Raw genomic sequence first — 22,583 nt, forward strand, 5'->3', positions numbered from 1 at the left:
ATAATTCACAAAGTACCAATATCAAGTGCCTATTAGGCCTACTACAAGCAAAACACTTTATGTTAGAAAATAGTTTCACTTTTCATTTATACGCACCAGCTTCTCAAGCATGAGATCGAAAAGTAGTAGTACGAAATTTTTATATAAATTTGGAATCACCTTATTCTTCCATAATTTGCATGATGTCCCCGTTTCTTCTCCTTCCTCGTTCTAACAAACGGTCTTGTTAGCACTAGTTCTGTAACTGTTCCTGCCAAAGTCAAAGCTTATTCGCAGGTTAACTCCACTAACTTCTGCCAGAATCACCGGTTTAGTTATCCCACGGTTATTCTCCGGTTAGGTGTCACTACATGTTCGTACAATGCGTATTCCGCGCTTCTTCCAGAATAGAATTTAGAGCAGCTGCTAGCCGGGGACTGTACAACTGGCCCTTACTAATATAGCAATCTGCCCAAAAATTTTCTGTCAAAATTTCATTTTCTTACATACACCGAGAAGGTAATATGTAATCTTTCTTACCCGTTATTCATTTATTTACACTCCTGTAGTCTGAATCTATGGATTTAGCTAGTAATTATAACAAGGTTCATCATTCGCAAACCCAATCAACCACACAATCAGACAACAGTTGTCATTCATCTGTTCGGCCTTACTCCGCTCAGCTCATATAGCCCCTTTTGTGTGTAGGAAACTTTGTTTCTACATGCGATGAGGATTCCTCTGACAGAGACATCGTGTACACTATGCACACATTCACAAATCAACTTATGATTGATTCAGAAATCAACTTAGAAAGTGTTCAAAAATGTTCAAAAACTGACAGGGATGCGTTTCAAAGTCATATGAATAATCTATAGACTAACGTGTGCTGGATGTTAGTCGCTTTGTGAAACAAGGTTTTTACCCTCAATATTATGAATTTGCCCCCCACCCCCCTCCTAGCACTGGGCCTGCTGCACATGCAGGAATCTAGCAGCTTGGGCGCTCCAGTAAAATTTTTCCCAGTAGCATCTAGCTGCTTGCTGTGACTGCTTATTACACAGCCAACAGCCACATTTCTGTAGCCAGAAGCGGGAGAAGGTACTACTCAACTGCGCATGTGCATGATCCTGCTCATAACTGCTAAAACGAATGTCATGTTCATCGAAGGCAATGTGTTGTTACGGAACATTGCAGTCTTCCTAAAGGCTTTGACACTTTTTGCTATTGGCAGACGCTTTTATGAGCACTGTGTTTTGTTGCTGTATATGACGCATTTCCTTTGCAATTTAAGTTTTATCTTCGTTTTTTCTCTTGTTCATGTTTTATTGTTGCAGTATTATTCTGAAATAGTGGTAAACAATAATATCCTTTGTTAGAGAATCGGTTCTTGCCAGTCAAAATTACAGAAATTTAACTGAAAACAAAAACAATGAAAACTTCCCGGAATTCTAAAAAATTACCGGGTTTTTCCCAGTTTTCTCCCGGATGAAAAAATTCCCAGATTTCTCGCGGATCTCCCGGTTGACCAGGGTCGCATACATCCTGTTCTTATTATAAATTTTCTTTCTATAGTTGACCCTGTTTTCTAGTGTGATCATGGCTTGTCTGTCTTGTAGTGTCATTTCTGTAGTGGGTACTTTTGGTATAGGCGACTCCCACTCATTCGTTTTGTCCGGAACATCAATTCATCAGGTGTGAAACCTGTTGAAGAATGTGGAAAGTTATTGACAACTTGCATGAAAGGAGAGTCTATTCCACCCATCGGGTGTGTTTGTGAGGGGTGTATGTCATAATAAACCAGTTAAATTCTTTACAGACTCGTTCTGAGTGAAAAAGCTTATTAATACATGTTTTATGCCCTGTGAGGTCATAAATTGCTTCCACTTTTGACCAACAAAATATGAAGCATTTGTTTCACCAACTCTTCACATATAGTCTCCCTCAATGCTTTCTCTGATATTTGTGGCTGTTGCATTTTTAACAGCATACATTTTGGTATGTTTTGAGAAAATATCATGTAGTGCCACTACGTATCTTAATCCTCCTTTACTTCTTCTATTAATACCTTCAGGAATAATACACACACAGCACTGATCAGATTTTTGATGTTTCCTATGAAACAAAACGTCCTTGGACTTCTGATACCATTTACTTATCTTTCCATTTTCATCTTGCTTAAGGTTTTGCATGACTTTACTCCATCTGAAATCTTGCTGTTGTATAATTTTAATTTGCTTGCACAATTTATGGTAATCAGACTGTTGTGTTGTGCCTTGCATTAATATTGTTTTGACTTCTGTATCTTGCTCTGTTAATTCACTAAATTCCTCTAAACCTTGTGGTAACCTGGACAAGTCATCTGCAATAACATTCTGACTTCCTTTAATATAAATAATCTTGAAATTGAATTCTTCTAAGTATAGGCACCACCTAGCTAATCTATGGTGCAATAGTTCACATGTTAAAAGAATTGACAGTGACATGGTCACAGTAAACTTTTGTAGTCTTACCCCACAAAAATTATTCAAACTTTTTAAATGCCCATATTACAGCTAAACTTTCCAATTCTGACAGAGTAAGATCTTTCTGCTTCTGATAATGTTCGACCAGCAAAACTGATGACCTTGGGTACTTCTTTACCTTCTTCTTCTCGCATCTGAAACAAGCATTCCCCCCAGTCCCTGTGATGAGGCATCTGTGCATAGACAAAAATCCTTCTACATGTGAGGGTGGCTAAGAATGTTTGCATTGACTTATGCTTGCTTAATGTTATTAAAGTCCTCCTCACACCTATCATCCCATAACCAAGTCCTAGTTTATTGTAACAAGTTGAGCAATGCATCACTGTTCATCAATTGCTGTGATGCGAATTTACGAAAAAAGGATGCTAGTCCTAAAAAAGCTTTTATTTGTTTTTTATTCCTTGGAGCTGGACAATTGCATATGGCATCAAGTTCTTTTCAGATCAGGTAATATACCTTGTTGTGACACAAAATGTACTAAAAATTTGTCTTGCTCCTTACCAAAACTAGACTTTTTAAATAGGCTGTTACTCTGTAATCTGCAAATTGTTGAAGTACCTGTTCAATCAGCCTGGTATGTTCTAGCCAAGTGGATGAGGCTATTAGCATATCACCTATATAAACAGTGACTTTGCTAAGCAATTCCGGTCCTAAGACATTGTCCAGTGCAGATACAAACACGCCTGCACTAATGTTCAGTCCAAAAGGTAAAACACAGAATTCGTAACTTCTGCCACCACAAGCAAATGCTGTATATTTTTTACTTTCTTTGTGGAGCTTTATTTGCCAGTAGGACACCTTGAGATCGAGTATACTGAAGTATTTTGTGTCGTAAAACAATAAAAGCTGTTCGTCCAAGTTGTCTGGTCTTATGCACTCTGGTACTAAAATCTTACTGATACCTCTAACATCGAGAACTAATCTTACAGACCAATCTGGTTTACTTACTGGTAATATAGGACTACAATAGGGTGAAAATGTAGGTTGTATAATCCCCATTTAATCATATGATTGATCTCTTCCCCTGCTGCTCTCATTTTGCCCATGGAATTGGATATGACATTACACAAAATGTATCATGTGGATGGACTTCAAATTTATATTCATAGCCTTTGATTACTCCTGCTCCTTACTGAAAACATTTGCATACTTAAATAACAAGTTAGAAAGTTCTTGTTGCATATCATTTAGAATCTGTGATCCACTTAGTTTCTGCTCTACCATTTTGTAACTAACCTCAGTGTTTGCTTCTTGTTCAGTATCAAATTTATTTGTGAAATATAGAGATGGAAAGGAATACTGTCCTATTACATTTGACTCTGGTTTGTTTTTGTTACTTTCATCAGCTGTTTTGGCTAAATCAATAGGAAAAATCTTATACTTTACATAAAAGTTAGCCGGCCGCGGTGGTCTCGCGGTTAAGGCGCTCAGTCCGAAACCGCGCGACTGCTACGGTCGCAGGTTCGAATCCTGCCTCGGGCATGGATGTGTGTGATGTCCTTAGGTTAGTTAGGTTTAAGTAGTTCTAAGTTCTAGGGGACTGATGACCACAGAAGTTAAGTCCCATAGTGCTCAGAGCCATTTGAACCATTTTTGAACATAAAAGTTACATTTAACATTACTTATGTCAATCTGTGTTTTGTGTGTTCTAAACGTGTCCATACCAATAAGACAATTAACAATGAGTTTGTCAATTATAAGAAAATTGCACTTCACTGTAAAATGTTCAATTAGTAATGGAGTAACTGCCTTATGTCCAACCAATTTAGTCTTACTGCCTGTAGCAGTTTGCACCTTGCAATTTTGGACAGGAAATGTTGGGAATTTGCCTCTCTTCTTTAATTCACAGAAAAATGCATTTGGCATTAGGTTGGTAGTTGAACCTGTACCTAAAATCAGCTGTGTGTCAATATTAAATATTTTCACCTTAATGATTGCTTGTACTTGTTCTTCCTGGATATTATTTGTTGTATTTAACTCATGCTGATACAGATCATCCTTGATGTCACCTTGTTTGTCGAATCTTATGAAACATGTTTGTTGTTTTGCTTTGCTCCCATTCCCAGAGAGATCAATAGCATGGGGCTTAACCACGACTGGTCTGCTTTGCCCCCATTCCCAGAGAGGTCAATAGCATGGGGCTTAACCACGACTAGTTGGGGTTTCCCGATGGCATAGTGTGACTTAATTCATTACTTGGAGTAATTTCAGTTAGTTGCACAGTGTGGGTAATTCGCCAATTTGTGTCGTTGGCTGCAGTGCCGTTATTTTGCTGCTCACAGTTTGGCTGCGGTAGAGCATAAGGCGTGGCATTATTGCTACATGTTGGCCACTGTTGCGGCTGACTGTTTCTGTTTATGTTCGCTATGTTGCTTTGTGATGGAGGATTGTAATTTGTTTGTGCATTGAAATTACTCCTGTTGTTTTGAAAATTTCTTTTAAATATTTGTTTTTTCTGCTCCCATTACCGTACTCGTTACCTCTGGGTATGTAACTTTGCTGTTGTGTGTACCATTCTTGCTGTGTGTTTAGATCATGTGTTACTGACTGATTTACTTAACTATGTTGTTATTTAGGGTGTATACACGGTCAAGGAAAAAAAAATTCCCAGATTTTTCCCAGATTTCCCAGTTAAAAATACACTTCCTCCCGGGTGAAAACACACTTTTTCCATGTTAAGTGACAGTAGATTTTCCCTTGGAACTGCAAAACTTATATATCCTTTGAATGGTAGAAAACTAAACTCAGGGGGAAAGAAACACCTTTTGGAAATATCTTTGATGTGCAGCAACATGTACACTGCGTATTTTTGTATTACAAAAGTATATATTGGAATTCCACCAAACGCCACATGTTACTTTCCGAATCATTGAAATCGAGACTGCGATGCACTTTTGTAAGCATCATAGCTCATGTCACGTGATCTCGCCACCCGATGACAGCAGATATTCAGAGCATTGGACCAGCCAAAAGCAACAGCACTGTTAAGTAGCAGGAACACACAAACAGGGAAAGTTAATAATTCAAATTAATATACATAGTGTTGCTACAAGAAAAGAAAAGCTTTCACATATAATATTGGTCTCTAACGTTAATAACGCTAAGCTTTCGTATACAACATTGATCTTTTTTGCGCCCGTTACACTTTAAGATATATCACACAAATGTACCAGTAAAATGTTTAATAATGACATAAATGTCTGATCTTCAGGGTTCGAAATTCTTCTACATGGCTCGACATCAAAGAGTTGATTTTTAAATGAGAGTCAAAGGCCCAATGATTTAAGAAATTTATGGTACATTCTCGCACGTAGTTCATCTTACATAAAAGGATATTTACTTTGAAAGTAACACTTTTCAAACCACCATTCGCAATATTTTCCCGCGACCTGTTAGAAATAGGTTCGTTTCAGCAGTTACCAGAGAGCGCAGATAACAGGTGACATGGTCCTTGCGCAGCTACCACGACATAGGGAGCCCGTATGTACGTACATGTAAAACATTGAAATGTCATACATTATGTCATAAAAGAAACAAGACATCAGAGGATATCCCAAGAGCATCGGAATTTCGTGAACCATACTAAAATGTGCATACTCAAAGTGCATACTCAAAGTGCACATTCGTATGTCCAGATTCCCAATGAAGCAGACCTCGACCTGATATTAAGCTTTTCAGTGTGCAGAATGAGAAGTAGAGCACTTGCCCGTGAAAGGCAAAGGTCCCGAGTTCGAGTCTCGGTCAGGCACGCAGTGTTAATCTGCCAGGAAGTTTCTTTTCAGTGTGGTTTTCGGGATGTAAATTTTCTTCGAGCACCAGTATTGTATTATATCATGTTGGGTTCTTTATAATGGCTTAATGCCATATGTGCTAGAAGATGAAAACATGCACTTTAAATGCAGCAAACAGCTGAAACCAACGAGTACTGTGGAAATAAACATTTCGTTTCAAATATATTGACTGCCTCTGCGGAAAAGATTAATAAGAGTGAAATTTCTTTAGCAAACAGACTAAAATAACTTCATTGCTCTGCAAGGCAATTGTTGCTTGACTGCCAGAAAGGCAGAAATAAAATAAAATCTGAAACTAATTTCATATTTTAGACTTCCGTAATTATGTGAATGTATTTTAATTCACTTGATAGCTCCCGGCCACAGATATCTGTTTTGTTTTTATTTGATGTGAGAGTAAATGGAGGGGAAACAGCAAAATCACTAAATGTAAACACGGGTCACATGGAGACTACGCACTATAACTCAACACTGTTCCGCGCATCAGCCCCGGATCTACGATATTTGCTAACCGGGTCAATACTAAAAAAGAAAAAGAAAATCTAACTTTCAAAAATATGTTCATCATGTAGCGTACATCTTTCTGAAAAGTCTGAAACATAAAACATATGTGTTCGAGGAAATTTAAGAGAAGTTATTTGGTCTTAAGTGTGCCAAACTGCAGTGCCACACCTCTTCATACGGCATTCTTCTATCGCACGTCACTGTAATTCGCTCTGTGGAATTGAAATGTGTATATTTTGTAATGGATGCCATCAAACTATATTCAGGACAGTGGAAATTGAAATGTCCTGTGGTGCCTCTCCTGCTCCCAATCGGCCTGTTTGACAGCCCCCCCCCCCCCCCCCCCACCGATTCCATAAAAAAAAAACTCGCGCCGTTAATAGCGGATACGATTATTTATAATCAGGAGAACAAAAACTTTTCAGAAAATTTGCACTCTTCACTGCCTTCATTGCCTTAGCTAATAACTTGCTGTTTTGTGTGACATAAAATTAAATATAGGATATATAAAACCAATAAAGACAAGAGGCAAACAAGAAAGTACACATTTCTTCAATCCTTAGCTCCTAGAATTTTTTTCTCTCTAATCTTGCTACAGCTTTACATGGCGTGCTTTCCTTTCTGCGAAAGAATCTACTACCTCATCAAAGTTTGTCAAATGTTTTGCTACATGAAATATCGAAATGTCATTATCTAATACTGAAAAAGCTGTTAATAGAAATAATACCCCAGACTGTTGTGGTTTCTTGATCTGGTTACATCTATTTTGTCACTGTCTGCTAGATAAAACAAAATAGGCCTTTCTAACATTGCAGCAATTTTGTAACACCAAAAAACAAGACTGTTTTGGCACAAATGGTCATTTTTGCAACACAACAGAATATAATTCACGAAGTACCAATACCAAATGTCTATTAGGCCTACTACAAGCAAAATGCTTTATGTCAGGAAATAGTTTCACATTTCATTCACATGCACCAGTTTCTCAAGCATGAGATTGGAAAGTAGTATTATGAAATTTTTATAAAAATTTGGAATTGTCTAATTCTTCCATAATTTGTGTGATGTCCCCGTTTCCTCTCCTTCCTCATTCTAACAAACAATCTTGTCATCACCAATTCTGCAGCTATTCTTGCCACTGTCAAAATTTGTTCGCCGATTAACTTCACTGATTCACAAGTTTAGTTATCTCGTGATTATTCTCCAGTTAGGCGTTGCTACATGTTCGTACAACATGTTTTCCATGTTACTTCCAGAACAGAACTTAAAGTGGCTGAAAGCCAGGGACTGTACAACTGGCCAAAAATTTTCTGTCAAAATTTCATTTTCTTGGATACACCGAGAAGATAATACGTAATCTTTCTCATCTGTTATTCCTGTTAGTCGTTTATTTCCATTCTGGTAGTCGGAATCTATGGATTTCACTAATAATTATAAGTACGCAGATCATTTGCAAATTCAATCAACCACATAATCAGACAGTAATTGGCATTCATCCATTCGGCTTTACTCCGCTCTGCTCGTATAGCCCCATCCCATTTTGTCTGTGGAAAATTTATTTCTAGATGCAACGAGGATTCTCCTGACAGAAACATCACGTACACTATGCATGCATTCAACAATCAACTTATGATTCATTCAGAAATCAACTTAAAATGTGTTCAAAAATGTTCAAAAACCAATAGGGATGCATTTCAAAATCATATGAATAATTGGTAGACCAACGTGCGCTGGATGCTAGGCTCATTGTGAAACAAGATTTTTTTTCCTCAAGAATATGAATTTAGTGCCCCCTTTTCCTGGTACCATCTAGCTGTTTGCTGCAACTGCTTGCACAGCCAACAGCCATATTTCTGTAGCCAGAAGAGGGAGAATCTACTACTCAAACGAGATTCAACTACACATACACATGAACCCGCTCATAACTGCTAAAATGAATCTAATGTAAACAGTTGTGACTTCACGCTCATTGGACACACTTTGCTGTTGGCAGATGCTTTCATGAGCACTGTGTGTCGTTGTTGTATATGGTGCATTTCCTTTGCAACTTATTTTAGCTCTTTTCTCTCGTTTATGTTTTATTGTTAAAGTATTATTCTGCAGTAGCGGGATACAGTAATGTCCTTTGTTTGCCGGCAGGAGTAGCCGAGCGGTTCTAGATACTACAGTATGGAATGGCGCGACCGCTACGGTCGCAGGTTCGAATACTGCCTTGGGCATGGATGTGTGTGATGTCCTTAGATTAGTTAGGTTTAAGGAGTTCTAAGTTCTAGGGGACTGATGACCTCAGAAGTTAAGTCCCATAGTGCTCAGAGTCATTTGAACCATTTTTTGTCCTTTGTTAGAATATTGGTTGTTACCAGTCAAAATTACAAAAATTTAACAGAAAACTAAAACAATGTCAAATTCCCAGAATTTTTAAAAATTCCTGGGTTTTTCCTGGTTTTCTCCAGGCTGAAAAAATTTCCGTGTTTTTCCCGTATCTCCCGGTTGTCGCGGGTCGTATATACCCTGTTGTTGTACCTGATTTTCTGTTGCTCTATTCGGTACAGGTCTTCACTCATAGACTAAGTCGATAGAATCAAGCACTGAAAGAAAATATTCACTGTCGTGCTCTGGCATTGTGACTAACTTTTCTCTAATGTGCAACAGTAAACGACTTTTCAAAATTTTTGACACTTCTACCTGTCATATTGGGTTTGTCCAGTAGCATGCCTTATTCAGGTATTTTTCAAAGTAGCCACGTAAACTTTCATATTTGCCAATAAATGGTGCAGCATTGAAAACCTCACATCTGCAACTTTCTTGCACTGCCTCAGACCAGTATTTCTCGAGGAAAGCTCATTCAAACTTTATATAGGTGCTGCAACGTTCAGCCAATTCAGTTGCCCATAAAAGAACATCACCTTGCATATATCCCACGCCAAATCTGATTTTCTGTGCTTCCATCCAGCTGCGTGGAAAAACATGACAAAAAACACTGATAAATACTACTGGCTTCATTCTTTTACCTTCAGTAGTGAATACAGGAAACTGTTGATGTCTCAGAAAACCTTCACCTGCAAAAATACTTGATAAACATGTGGAATTTTCAGTTGTATTTATGTTATTATTGTAGTTACCTGTAATTCCAGTTGGTAATTGCTCAGGTATTGGAGTTGTGGGTAGGTTTACATTTTGCACTCTACAATTGTCACTGGTACATGCTGTGTGACTCATGACAATTTGTGGATAAATACTAACAGGTTGTGGTTTGTTCACTGTATTATTTACGTATATATTTTCGGATGTGATATTATTTTCTTCCAAAAGATTGTGGAGCCTATCTTCCATGGCCTGTAAGTTAATGTTTACCTTGTTCACTAATTCATTTTATTTTTTCCGAATAGCCTTTTCTACTACATCTGTGTATAACTTACAATCGGTTACTAACTTCTCTGCAAGGGTATTACTCTTATCTAACGTACCCGCTTCAGCTTGACTAATGATATCACTTAGATTTTTGTTTATCTTCTCTCTCTCCTTCTTACCACACACTGAGTCAATTTCTAATGTTGCTACCCTTAAAGTAAGCTCTTCTACAGCTAGAGGTACACCTTCATAGCCTTTATTTAGTTTGTTACTGACAGTGATTACCTTTTTTACTGTCGAACACGACTCGTTGTGTTGTTTCGATTTTTGTTTTTGTGTCTGTGATTTCCGTTATCTGTTGCTCTGCTAGATCATGGTGGTCATTAAAAGAATCTATCTTCTGTTTTAAATCTGTAATGTTACTGTTAACTTCATAAATTTCTTCATACTTCAGTTATGTTTTCATATCACTCAATTTTTCATCGATTTCAGTACGTAAATTTTTGGCTAAGTCATCGAATTTCTGTGGCTAAGTCATTTCTGTGAGACTGTGTCCTGCAACTCCTTGAATACTTGTTTTTGTTCTCGTTTCATTGTATTCAGATCTTGTGTGATGGTGTTCAGATTCTGTGTCACGTTATCAATTTTGGTATTGATATCTTGTTTCATATCACTGAAATTTGAATTGATACTACCTAATTTCATGTTTATGTTAGATAATAACTGCCATAGCAGTGCAACAGTTGTGCTACTGTGGATGTTTGATAATAACTGCCATAGCAGTGCATCAGTTGTACTAACGTGGTTGCTGTCAGCTGTACCTTCCAAGTCAATGTTTGTACTGTGAACAAGTGGTGTTTGTAATGTGTTGTCAAGATTCATATTTGTATCACTCTCCAATGTATCATCCAGGAGTGGTGTGCCGCTCTGGGAGTTGAGTGACATTGTCTTGTCAATTGTAAACATTGTGTCGTCAAGGTTATTCTGCTGTGGAGGGTCGCTATTATTTGTCACACCTGCAACACTCATCTCTGACCTACTTAAAGTTTCTGTGGTAGGCATGCATGGCACCTGAACTTCAACTGTTCCACTGCGCAATTCTATGCCATCTTGGCTGATTGAGTTTTCGCTATTGCTATCAACAATGGACATATATTTTTTTGCCATGTTGTATGAATAAGCAAAAATAAAAATTTCACCAAAAATGTTAAAATTTCATATGCTAATTAGTACACTTATTAATTGTAATTTATGCAATATCAAAGCTTGTTTTACGTCTATTATGATATGCAGACTATTGTGTTGCAATTCTTTATGTTTTACTGACAAAACATATCACACTGAAAAATTCCTGCGAATTTTCCATCATAAAATTCAAGGGAATAATGAGAAAAAGGTTTCCAGCTACATCAAAAGAGGCACTACCAAGCATAACCATGCAAGCAACTTGTGTAGCCATCCTACCTTTGTTTTGCTGAAAAAAACAGCTTACTATGGAAAATTTTACATAACCTGTGTCCAATTCTTATTCCTTTCCAAAAAATTTTCTTCAATTTCTGTCTTTTCGCTTTACTTGCTCCCCACAGTGATTCATGCAAACAGAAAGGAGACAATTAGTTTTTAAGACTAATAGCAATGTTATAGAAATTTCTTTCTATAACAATAGATAACAAACTCTACTTACAACCAGTGCCCTGAAGTCGTGGCACTCAAGTGGCCAGTTGTATTATAATAAATAAAGAATAAATGGAAAAAAGTTAACCACATTGTTAGGAATGTTCTGCGTGTACAAATTTAGGCTATTCGGATTCCTCTCTTACATTTCAATTGTAGATGCAGGCAGCCGACTTCAAGGACATCAGTGTGAGTCAAAAAATGAAGAAAATCCTCCTTACTTGGCTCCACTTCACTTCAATAAAAACACTTAATACTGTTGTTAAGTCTTCTCTTATTAGACACACATATAATACATAACACTCATAATACTTCATACTTTGAGCTGTACATCTTAACCATCCTTCCACATATGAGAGTGTGGAACAAAATCATGTACAAAGAAAAGTGAATGATGTTTTTTGTTCATTTGTCTAAATTTTAACTTTACCATATCCAGGGGGGGAGGGGGTCTTTCACCATGTACCTACACAACAGAAGGTGTATGCTGGCAACATACCATATCATGCTGCAAAACATGCTATACAACATGGGAGTCATGACCTCGGTGCCTGTTTCACCACACTTTCTACCTGGATTCTCCCCCCTCATACCAGTTTCTCAGAACTACGCAATTGGAAACTGGTGTTACAAAGTATCCTCTGTTCTTGCCATCTACCTGGCCTTAATTTACATTGATTGTTTTCAGTCCCAGCATTTATTTTTAGTACATTTCTTTCTTCACTCTCTTCTAGTTTTTTGTATCCCCCCCCCCTCCCCCTCCCCCCATCCCCTCACATGTCTATCACTTATTAACTCCTGAATGATGTTTTGCCAGCAACCTCTGTCTTGCTTATTACACTGTCTTCCACTTTTAAGCTCTCAATTTTCAAATCTCATTCAGCGCAATTCCCAACAATCAGTCTTTCCTTTTCATCCCATCCAGTAAGCCTCCCCTGACCTGGGGTTCTGGGTGACTTTTCCATAACTCCCTTTTCCTAAGCCTAACCAGTCCTTTTCCTTCATCTCTCTTCCCGCCCTTGCAACCCCTCTGCCAGAAGAAGGAGCCACTGGCTCCAAAAGCTTGCAAATCTTCTTAACTTCTATATGTGTTTCCTCCTGCCACTGCTTGGTGAGTAGATTCTTTATCTATGCAAGTAGATTACATTCTTATTGGGGAAGGTTGCTGAGTGATTAGTAGATCTTGGGCTATTGTAGAATTGGTCTTAACATACTATCATCTGATTTCTCTAGTAAGCTCATGGTCCTAATTTTCATTCTGTGTATACTCTCCTGCCCCACTTTAATGAAAAAAACTCCAAGTACAATTTTTATACTTCTGTTACTCTCTCCTTCCACCGCATTTTCCCATTCCTCAAAAACCTTACCTTTTCTTCTTCTTCACTCACTTCTGTTGGTGCAAGTGCATTTACAATTATCATCTCTCCATATTTAAGTTTAATTGAAAGGCATGACAATCACTTGGTAACTGCCACAAAACTCTTCACTTGTGTTACCAGGTGGTAAGCTATTACAAAGCCTGTTCCATACATGTTTGTCATTTTCTTCACATCCTCCATATAATATTATCAACTTACTCTCTCAAAGTATGTCTTTGCTATTCTGCCTCATTATCTTGTAATGCAGTTACTTCAAGTTAGTACCTCTTTATTTCTGAATATTATTTCCTTACCACCTCCCAGCTTATATAAACTTTTAATGTTTCATGTCCTACATCTACATTTATACCCCACAAGCCACCCAACAGTGTGTGGCGGAGGGCACTTTACGTGCCACTGTCATTACCTTCCTTTCCTGTTCCAGTTGCGTATGGTCCACAGGAAGAATGACTGCCGGAAAGCCTCCATGTGCGCTCGAATCTCTCTAATTTTACATTCCTGATCTCCTCGGGAGGTGTAAGTAGGGGGAAGCAATATATTCGATACCTCATCCAGAAACGCACCCTCTCGAAACCTGGACAGCAAGCTACACCGTGATGCAGAGCGCCTCTCTTGCAGAGTCTGTCACTTGAGTTTGCTAAACATCTCCATAACGCTATCACGCTTACCGAATAACCCTGTGACGAAATGCGCCACTCTTCTTCGGATCTTCTCTATCTCCTCTGTCAACCCGACTTGGGGCGGATCCCACACTAATGAGCAATACTCAAGTATAAGTCAAACGAGTGTTTTGTAAGCCACCTCCTTTCCTGATGGACTACATTTTCTAAGGACTCTCCCAATCAATCTCAACCTGGCACCTGCCTTACCAACAATTAATTTCATATGGCTATCATATAATCATAGAATAAAGGATCCTTCTTTCCACGTATTCGCAATACATTACATTTGACTATGTTAAGGGTTAGTTGCCACTCCCTGCACCAAGGGCCTCTCCGCTGCAGATCTTCCTGCATTTCCTAATTGATATACCAATTTCTTTAGCATGTTTTGTCTTAGGACCAATTCACACAGAAATGGCGGGGTATAGACACATGACGGCAGCGAGACAGAAACTGGTGCAGGCGGGATATTCACACTAAAGTGACACTGTCAAGATAGACGCAGGACAGTTCAGATAGAAATCTTGCCCTTATAGAGAGGAACAAAATATCCTTTCACTCAGACAACTGGATTTCAGTCATTGCCAATGCCAAGGGCAAGATGGAACCACAGGATTTATCTTAGTGCACTAGGCCAAGGGTTGCACAGAGGCTCATTCAAAATAACTGAGCATGTCTGGCTAAACATTTCACTTGGCAACTCTACTACACTAAAGGAAAGACAAAATCGTAACATTGCTCAGCTGAAAAACAGAATTTCTGTGAGCAAGTACCAAATGAATATTGGATTTGCACAAGGTCTGACAAAACCCATTGACTGAGGACAGAAAATGTAATGCTGACTGCACATGTCTAGTGTAATTGCAACAGAAATAGTGTTAAATTTTTCTGTACCGTCTACTGCTGCTTGTGGAGATTTGTACTACAATAAAAATAATGTGTTTCGACATGCGTGTTGTTGTACTTCCTCAAAATAAGCTTTTTATTTCGGCAATAGTTAGCAAAGAAAAACCAGAGTGTTTCAGCAGCACAATGTTGTAACTACACAGATCAATATGTTCATCCAGTAATATAAAAAAATGCTATTTTGTCAAAGGTAATGTAATTATTTGTGTAATAACTGTTACAAAAACATGAAAAACCCATTTTACATCATATGCAGTGCCCTCATCAAAAAAATCCAAATTAATAAGAATAAAAGACGCAAGCAAATAGGTAAGCATAGAAAACCCAGAGCATAGGACATTTTCTGGATGATTGGGCCTGCAGTAAAATATATGTGTCTTGGAAGGACATAATAAGCAAGGTTCCAGTACCACTGCTTAAAACCTTTATCAATTATTACAAAAACTGTTTTGGAAGATTACAATTTTTAAGTATGTCTGCTTTGTCCTGACGTATATATAACATCTGGTGTGACTGTACCTAGTGACTGTTCTCATTATACTTCACATGAAATTCTAAAATATTGATTTCATGTCAATTTTGTGTTGTTTTATACAGTGTCATATAATGTTTTGATATAATATCATAAATATTTCCATAATTTTTTGACAGTTCACAACATATTTATAATACTGCCTGTCATTTTTTGATAGTTCACATTGCATTTACAACACTGTATCAAAATATTACACCACACTGTATAAAGCAGCAAAAATTCATGAAATCGGTATTTTACAATTTACTTAAAATAAATAAGAAGAGTCAATAGATACAGTCACACCAAATGTTATATATACATCAGGACAATGCAGGTGTACTTGAAAATGGAAATCTTCTGAAACAGCTGTAATAATCAATAAATGATTTTAGCAATGATACTGGAACCTAACTTACAATAGCATGCTTTAGTTATATCAGTAGCAAAATCCCATTCCTTAATCATTGCTCACTGGAACCCACACCATTTGTTCGACTATATGTAAACAAAAACAGTTACTAAATGTTTCGTAGATGGAACTGTTAGTACAAACATGAAAAACTGACACATACAGTATATAGCTACCTCTGCCACTGGATTTGCAAATGTCTATCTTTAGTTTTAAAATGAAAATAGCTTTTAATGCAATGTTAACTTAAAATGTGATTGTAACTGACTTCGTAAGCCACATGTGAAAGAGTAACAAGAGCTTTGAGCTTGGGGTGTTGTAGCTCGTCGTGGCCAAACCTCAAAATATATCACTTATTTATTCAGTACTGTAAAGAGGTTCTCATTCTCCTTCCACTGATATATATTTTTTTTTTTTCCATATGCTATATTTTGTATTCAGCAATCTATGAGTTAAAACCCACCAAACATAAACCGGCCAATAAGAACATTCTTCTCTGAAAACTTTTCAAAATATGCCCAGTGGTTTATATATCTGCAAAGTATTTTAAGCAAATAATTTCCTTGAAATCAAATGTATAGACAGAACATGTGAGACTCCCAATATAACAGTCTTCAATATTTGACACAAAAAGTAAAAGTTTTACTAAGAACTATCTACAGACATGGATGTAGTTTTGCTTCATCAACATAAAACAATTTTTTTAAGGCACCTCCGATGACTTCAAAGGAATGAAAACAGCAGTGCACCACGCCAACTTCTCCACCACACATCGCTTCCGCGTGCCACTTGTGGCTGCAAATGGTGACCAGTGTGGATGCTGGGAAGGTAATAGATTTCCAGATTTTAACCAAACATTGTTATAACAGGGACACACTCACATTGCCTGAACTCTTATGGGAATCAGTACACTGACTGCCGCGAGTAATGAGAATCGTGGGCAGGGGCACCACAAATGTAGTGTGGGGACAGTAAGTTGGAGGTGTGGGTCTCAGGAGGAGCATGCCAGAGATAAGTCCCTGCAGTTGCAGTATCCTCTGTGTCTTCGAAGGTTCAGTCAGACAGAGCACCTTCCATGTAAGCAGGAGATACTGGGTTCGAGTCCCAGTTTGGGCACACATTTTCAACTTTCCCCGTTGATATTTAGCAACGCCTGTAAGCAGCTAAAGGTCTGGATTTCATTGTATTTTCACACTTGATAAGTTGTTCAGTAGCAAAATTCACAGCTTTCTGTACTGCTGCTGTGTTGCCCCTTCAAGCAGTACAGTTGTCTTCTGCAAATATGAAGGTTCAGTGTGCATTTACATTCAGGCTCAAGTCACTGATCACTGACATACAAGAGGAAAGACAGAGGTCCCAGTACGAAGACTTGAGGTAAACCTTGCTTCCCTGTTGCTCCAGACTGAATTTCAATTACTGAACTGAGCTGCTTTCTGCGTACATCATACTGACCTTTTGTAGACAACTGATCATGAATGGTGTAATCCAGTTTTTTGGCAGACCTCTGACACAGTACTGTTCAATTTTTACTAGCAATATTTTATGATCCACTGTATCAGAAGCCTTTGACAGATCTAGAAATATGCCCGTTGTGGACTGCTCTGTGTCCAAAAGAGCTCGTGTCACATTAATACGGTCATACACAGCCATCTCTGTAGATTCACTGTTTCAAGATATCTTCAGTATATCTCTTTGGCACTGAAACTCATCAGTTGTTTGTACATAATATTTTCCCATTTTTAGAGAATCAGGATAAAATTGTAAAATTGCAAAAACTTTTCATTTTTGTCCACCTTTTTGGAAACACAAATTACTTTTGAGTTCAGTGGCTCTAGAAAAGTACATGCCTGAAAAGAATAGTCACAGAGGCAAGGTAATGCTCAGCAATAATGTGCATACATTTCTTGATGGCAGTTGGTGGAACACAATCAATGCCCAGGGCATAAGAATTTTTTAAACCTCTGACGTCTTTCACTACATTATTTTTAGTGACTGAACTAATGAATATTGACTTCGTGCATGTGTGAATTTTCTGATTAACTTTCTTTCTTGAGAAAACAGATAATTCCATCCTGATGCAAAATTTCAACAATGTATGTTCTGTGTTGTAGTCTGATAGAGTATGTAGTGTAACATATAACTCTGATGAAGTGACATATGAAAAGTTTATTTTCATCATGTATCTACTGTTTGGGCATAATTTTTGTTGTTTGCTTGTGTCATGGGATGGATGGATGCAGCCTATCTGGAAGCTGGTACAACAACAAACATCGTACAGCATTAGCAGTATCTGCTGGTTGGACAATTTATTCCATGTCATCAGTTCCAGAGCACATCACAGAGGAAGCGCAACCATGACAAAGCCTATGAAGTCAAGAAGACAAGAGAAAACTTGTTAGATACATTCAATAGACATCTCTTAATTGACACAGAATGTTTTTCTACTTTGTCCTTATCAATGTTTTTGCAATGTTCCACATAATATAACAATTTTGTAGCATCCATTTAGTGTAAACAATAGTTTGAGATGTTGATGATAAGCCTCCTATTTATTTTGAGAGATGAATGCTGGATTTGTGTTCTTAATTGCAACAGAAACAGCAGCACTTCGAGAAAATAAATTCGATCAGAAGAGGTTGGCGAGTGTTCTGAAATAATAAGGTAAGATTAAATAACAGGCTCTCTTAGCTCTCAATCAGACTTCACCTTTCCACCTGCTATCACAGTAAAGAACCAGTGTAACATCACAAGTATAATGTAATCAAGTACAGCTAGTGCTTACATAACAAGCTTCGTATGTCTTACTTGCATTTTATAACCCCAAGTCCATGTTGTGCAACTTAAAAACACTCTGCATCACACAAATCACTCATGGAATTTGTGAAACATTAAATGACAAATACTTATGTGGTAACAAATCTGGCTCTTGCATTTAGAAAATTTTGGAAAATGCTCCTGCCACAATATGAAAGTACATAAAAATTACAGGACTTTCATCATCACCTGCCATACGATCACTAAATGTGGTGCTTGGTTGCAAACTGCAATGTTTATCTGCAATAATTTTCAGTCTGTATGCAGATTTTAGATGATTTGCCAGCTGATTCTTTGACTGTAAAAGGCAAACAAAAACTTAAACTTTCACAGGAAAGCTTCATTTTGATAAAGAAGTATGGCATTAAGGATCCACTTGAATGTATAGGAAAAACAAAGCTTAGCCAAAAACCTGAAGTGGTGAAGGTAACAACAAACAAGAATATTGGTTACCATTTCAAAAGAAAACACACACCTCTTGTGTCTGTTCTCTTCTGGGTGAGCACCCCAGCCTCGATAAATTTGAAGAAAGGCATCATTCCAGCAGGCTGTACTTTTAAATTATTAAGCACTATTTTCATGTATGGGCCATTTTCAAGTGCATCTAAAAGCAACACATATTTTAACAACCATGCTATGCACAGGTGCACATGGCATGCGATTTTTGTATGACAAGATGAGGGTGGTGTACCTACATCTGTTATAAGTAATTACTATGTTTGTGAAAATGCTACATCCAGTATGTCGTATGGCTTTTACATTTATTATGGTGTGCTGTTATGTATTTAGGTGCACTTGTAACAGGCCAGCCCAAACCTAACAGTGATTAATAAAATACAAAGCTACAGCAAACGATTCATTCGCTTTCAAAGCTCTATGTTTACTACAGTATAACACATACAAATATAATTGATGCATGAATAAATGGTAAATCACACAATACATGTCCAAGAGGCAACTGAATTCATTCCATACATTATGTAGTAATGTCAATGGTCATCACAGCAGCACTGATGTGTTCTCTGAGCTGCTGCTGTGTTCTTGGCAGTGGGGGTACATAAATATGGCCCTCAATGTACCCCCAAAGGGAAAAGTCACAAGCCATTATGTCAGGTGAGCTGTGTTGGTTAGGGGGGGGGGGGCAAGGGAACAAAGCCACATTGTCTTCAGCAGTACATCCAATCCATCAATGCACATGTTCATTCTTTAGGTAATGAAGAACATCAGTGCTCCAATGAGGAGGTACCTCGTCTTGTTGGAAAATAAAATTCTTGAAATCAACAGTCAGTTTTGGAAACAACCACAACTGCAACTTATCAAGGTAAGAGGTACACATCACAATCTTTTAACAGAAGGAAAACAGCTCACACACCTTTGCCTGTGACACAGCACAGAAAGCACTAACCTTTCGCGAATCTCATTCATGAACCATAACTTCATGAAGATTTTCAGTGCTTCATACTCTCACATGCTGGCAATTAACCCTTCTTGATAAATACTTCATTTCTCAATAACAGTTAGGACACTTTGGAAAATCAGAATTTTGAAGACAAATGGTAGGTTGGTTGATTTGGGGGAGGGGACCAAACAGCGAGGACTTTGTCTCATCGGATGAAGGAAGGATGGGGAAGGAAGTTGGGATATGCCCATTCAAAGGAACCATCCTGACATTTGCTTGAACTGATTTAGGAAATCTTGGAAAACCTAAATCAGGATGGCCGGATGCTGGTTTCAACCTTTGTCCTCCTGAATGCAAATCCAGTTCACTAACCTCTGTGCCAGAAGACAAATGACTCATTTATACAATTTTAAAATACAGCTGGTAGAATATTGTCTTTCTTGTGTTTCTTGATAAACATTTCCTTCCTACTTACAAATATTTAGTGAGTAGTCATTGACACAATGCCACTCTAAAAATGGAAGTGTTGGAGTTTTGTAACATCAGTGACTGGGTACTTGCAACAAGGCATAGCTTAATTAAACAATTAAAAGAAATCCTAATGTTAGACATAGATGTAATGAGAAAGTACTTTTGCAAATGCAGACCTCAACCAAAAAGCACCAAAACAGAAGTTGCTTAAATAATAAACTTGCGAGAAGAAAACTTGACATACAGTTTGAAAACACTACTCATACTGAAAATAAAACACCAAAGTACCTGGGGTAGCCATTGGCTGAACTCTATCTTTCAGAGAGTATGTAATAACAATTGAAAACAAGGAATATCATCTAAAAGCTATGCGAAAGAACCTGGGGAGCTTCAGCACCCAGCCTGCAATCTTCTGCTCTGGGTCTTGTCTTCTCATTCACTGAATATTGTGACCCAGACTGACTAAACAGCCCACATGAACAAAAAGTAGATGTCCAGGTAAATAACTCCATGAGAATGTTTGCTGGTGTCATCAAATCAACTCCTATAGAGTACTGAGCCACATTCCACTCTCTCACCTACAATTCATAAGTTGTGGACAATAAAAATCTACAGATCTATCAAAATATAGATAGTACAAACCACAACCAACTCAGCTCTCGACAGCCACTATATATTAAAATGCACGTGGGCGCACGCGCCCACCCACCCACACACACACACACACACACACACACACACACACACACACACACCATAAAGAGTCATGTGGAAGATGATTTCAGCCTTACAAATGCATCGACCAATGCCATGTATCACCCAAAAACCTAGATTTGAGGTACCACACAAAATAGAATTAAAATCCAACAAGGGAGATGTGCAACTTTTTTTGACACAAATGGGGCAAGCAGCTATCCCCACTTTTTGATTGCAGAGAACCACAAACCATCAGACACAACACACAATGATGCCCCACAAGTTCACAGAATGGTAGACCAGATGACTTCCTGATGGCAGTCCCAAATGTCAGTAAATTACATAAATCCCATGTTTTTTTTTCCAATGTCTCAGGAAGCCATACAATAAATAAATAATAATAATTTGGGAAGTTTTTGATTTAATGACTTAAATATGGATTCATGATAAATTTTCACATTTGGAATTGGCACCTTTTTTAGCATGTTTAATGCCTTAAAGTCACACCATTTTTAAACTTTTTTCATCACATTTTTGCATAAAAAATCCTATGTCTAGTAATCACATACCTATAAACTGTAACTACAAATAAATTTTAATAACATGTGGACAACAGTTGTGTAAATGACTCTGTCCATATATTAATTATTTGCGTGAATTATACACAAACACCATTTGACACTTTACTATTCAGCTGCCAAAATTATATGTGATTATAATTTACAGTCTACTGCTTCTTTCCAAGAGAAGGAGAAATAAGTACTGTAACATGAAATGCAATGAAATACATAACGTGATGTTGACATCCATGTTAAGCTTCAGATGAACAGACTAGTGGGAAATGAGTGAACACACAGACATGATCATACAGATATGAGTTGTCAGAAATTACTGTTTCATGCTTCTTCCAACAGTTGTCATAATTCATGAATCTTTGTTGCCCATTCCTATCACTCACTTTGACTTTGATACAAAAAGAAGTATAAAAAGAAAAAGAAGTATTTTTATCATGTTTCTGAGAAAATATTTTTGTCTTTCATAAGAGATAAAATGTAATGGAAAATAAAATGACCCACATGCTCAAGGTATCACAGAACACAGCTCTGTACAACACAGAAAAGGTATTAATGAACTATTATTCACCATTCAGTAACTGGGAAGAATTTCGTGTGTCTGGTGAATGAAAACATTGCAAAAAACTTAAGGCAGCGATGAGAAATTAACCAAATATATATACATACCAGCCAAATAGTTCCAGTATACTTCAGATAAGCAGGATTTTCTTTTTCAACATCCTTTTCTTTAGCGTGATAAAGTGTGGCCAAAGGAACATATCTAGGTGCTTTCGAGCCATCAAAGAGCCCACGTTTGGCTTTTATTAAATCAACATTAACACTGGGAGGTTCGTCAGGAAAATCCAGTAATTGAGGACTGAAAAGTACAAAACAGTTTGTTTCTGTACACATTGTTGAGGAGATACTGAGTAATTACAATCAACCAAAATTA

General features: G+C 37.6%; 1 protein-coding gene across 1 annotated transcript in view; it reads right to left on the minus strand.

The window, feature by feature from the left end:
• The window catches only part of LOC124616243 (snRNA-activating protein complex subunit 3-like), a 152,483-nt gene that overhangs the window by 88,110 nt on the left and 41,790 nt on the right, over positions 1 to 22,583 (minus strand). The window contains exon 2 of the mRNA XM_047144547.1: positions 22,319 to 22,508. Coding sequence (XP_047000503.1) covers positions 22,319 to 22,508 — 190 coding nt within the window. The remainder of the gene's footprint in view (positions 1 to 22,318; positions 22,509 to 22,583) is intronic.

This window comes from Schistocerca americana, chromosome 5 (genome assembly GCF_021461395.2).
Source record: "Schistocerca americana isolate TAMUIC-IGC-003095 chromosome 5, iqSchAmer2.1, whole genome shotgun sequence".
NCBI lineage: Eukaryota > Metazoa > Arthropoda > Insecta > Orthoptera > Acrididae > Schistocerca > Schistocerca americana.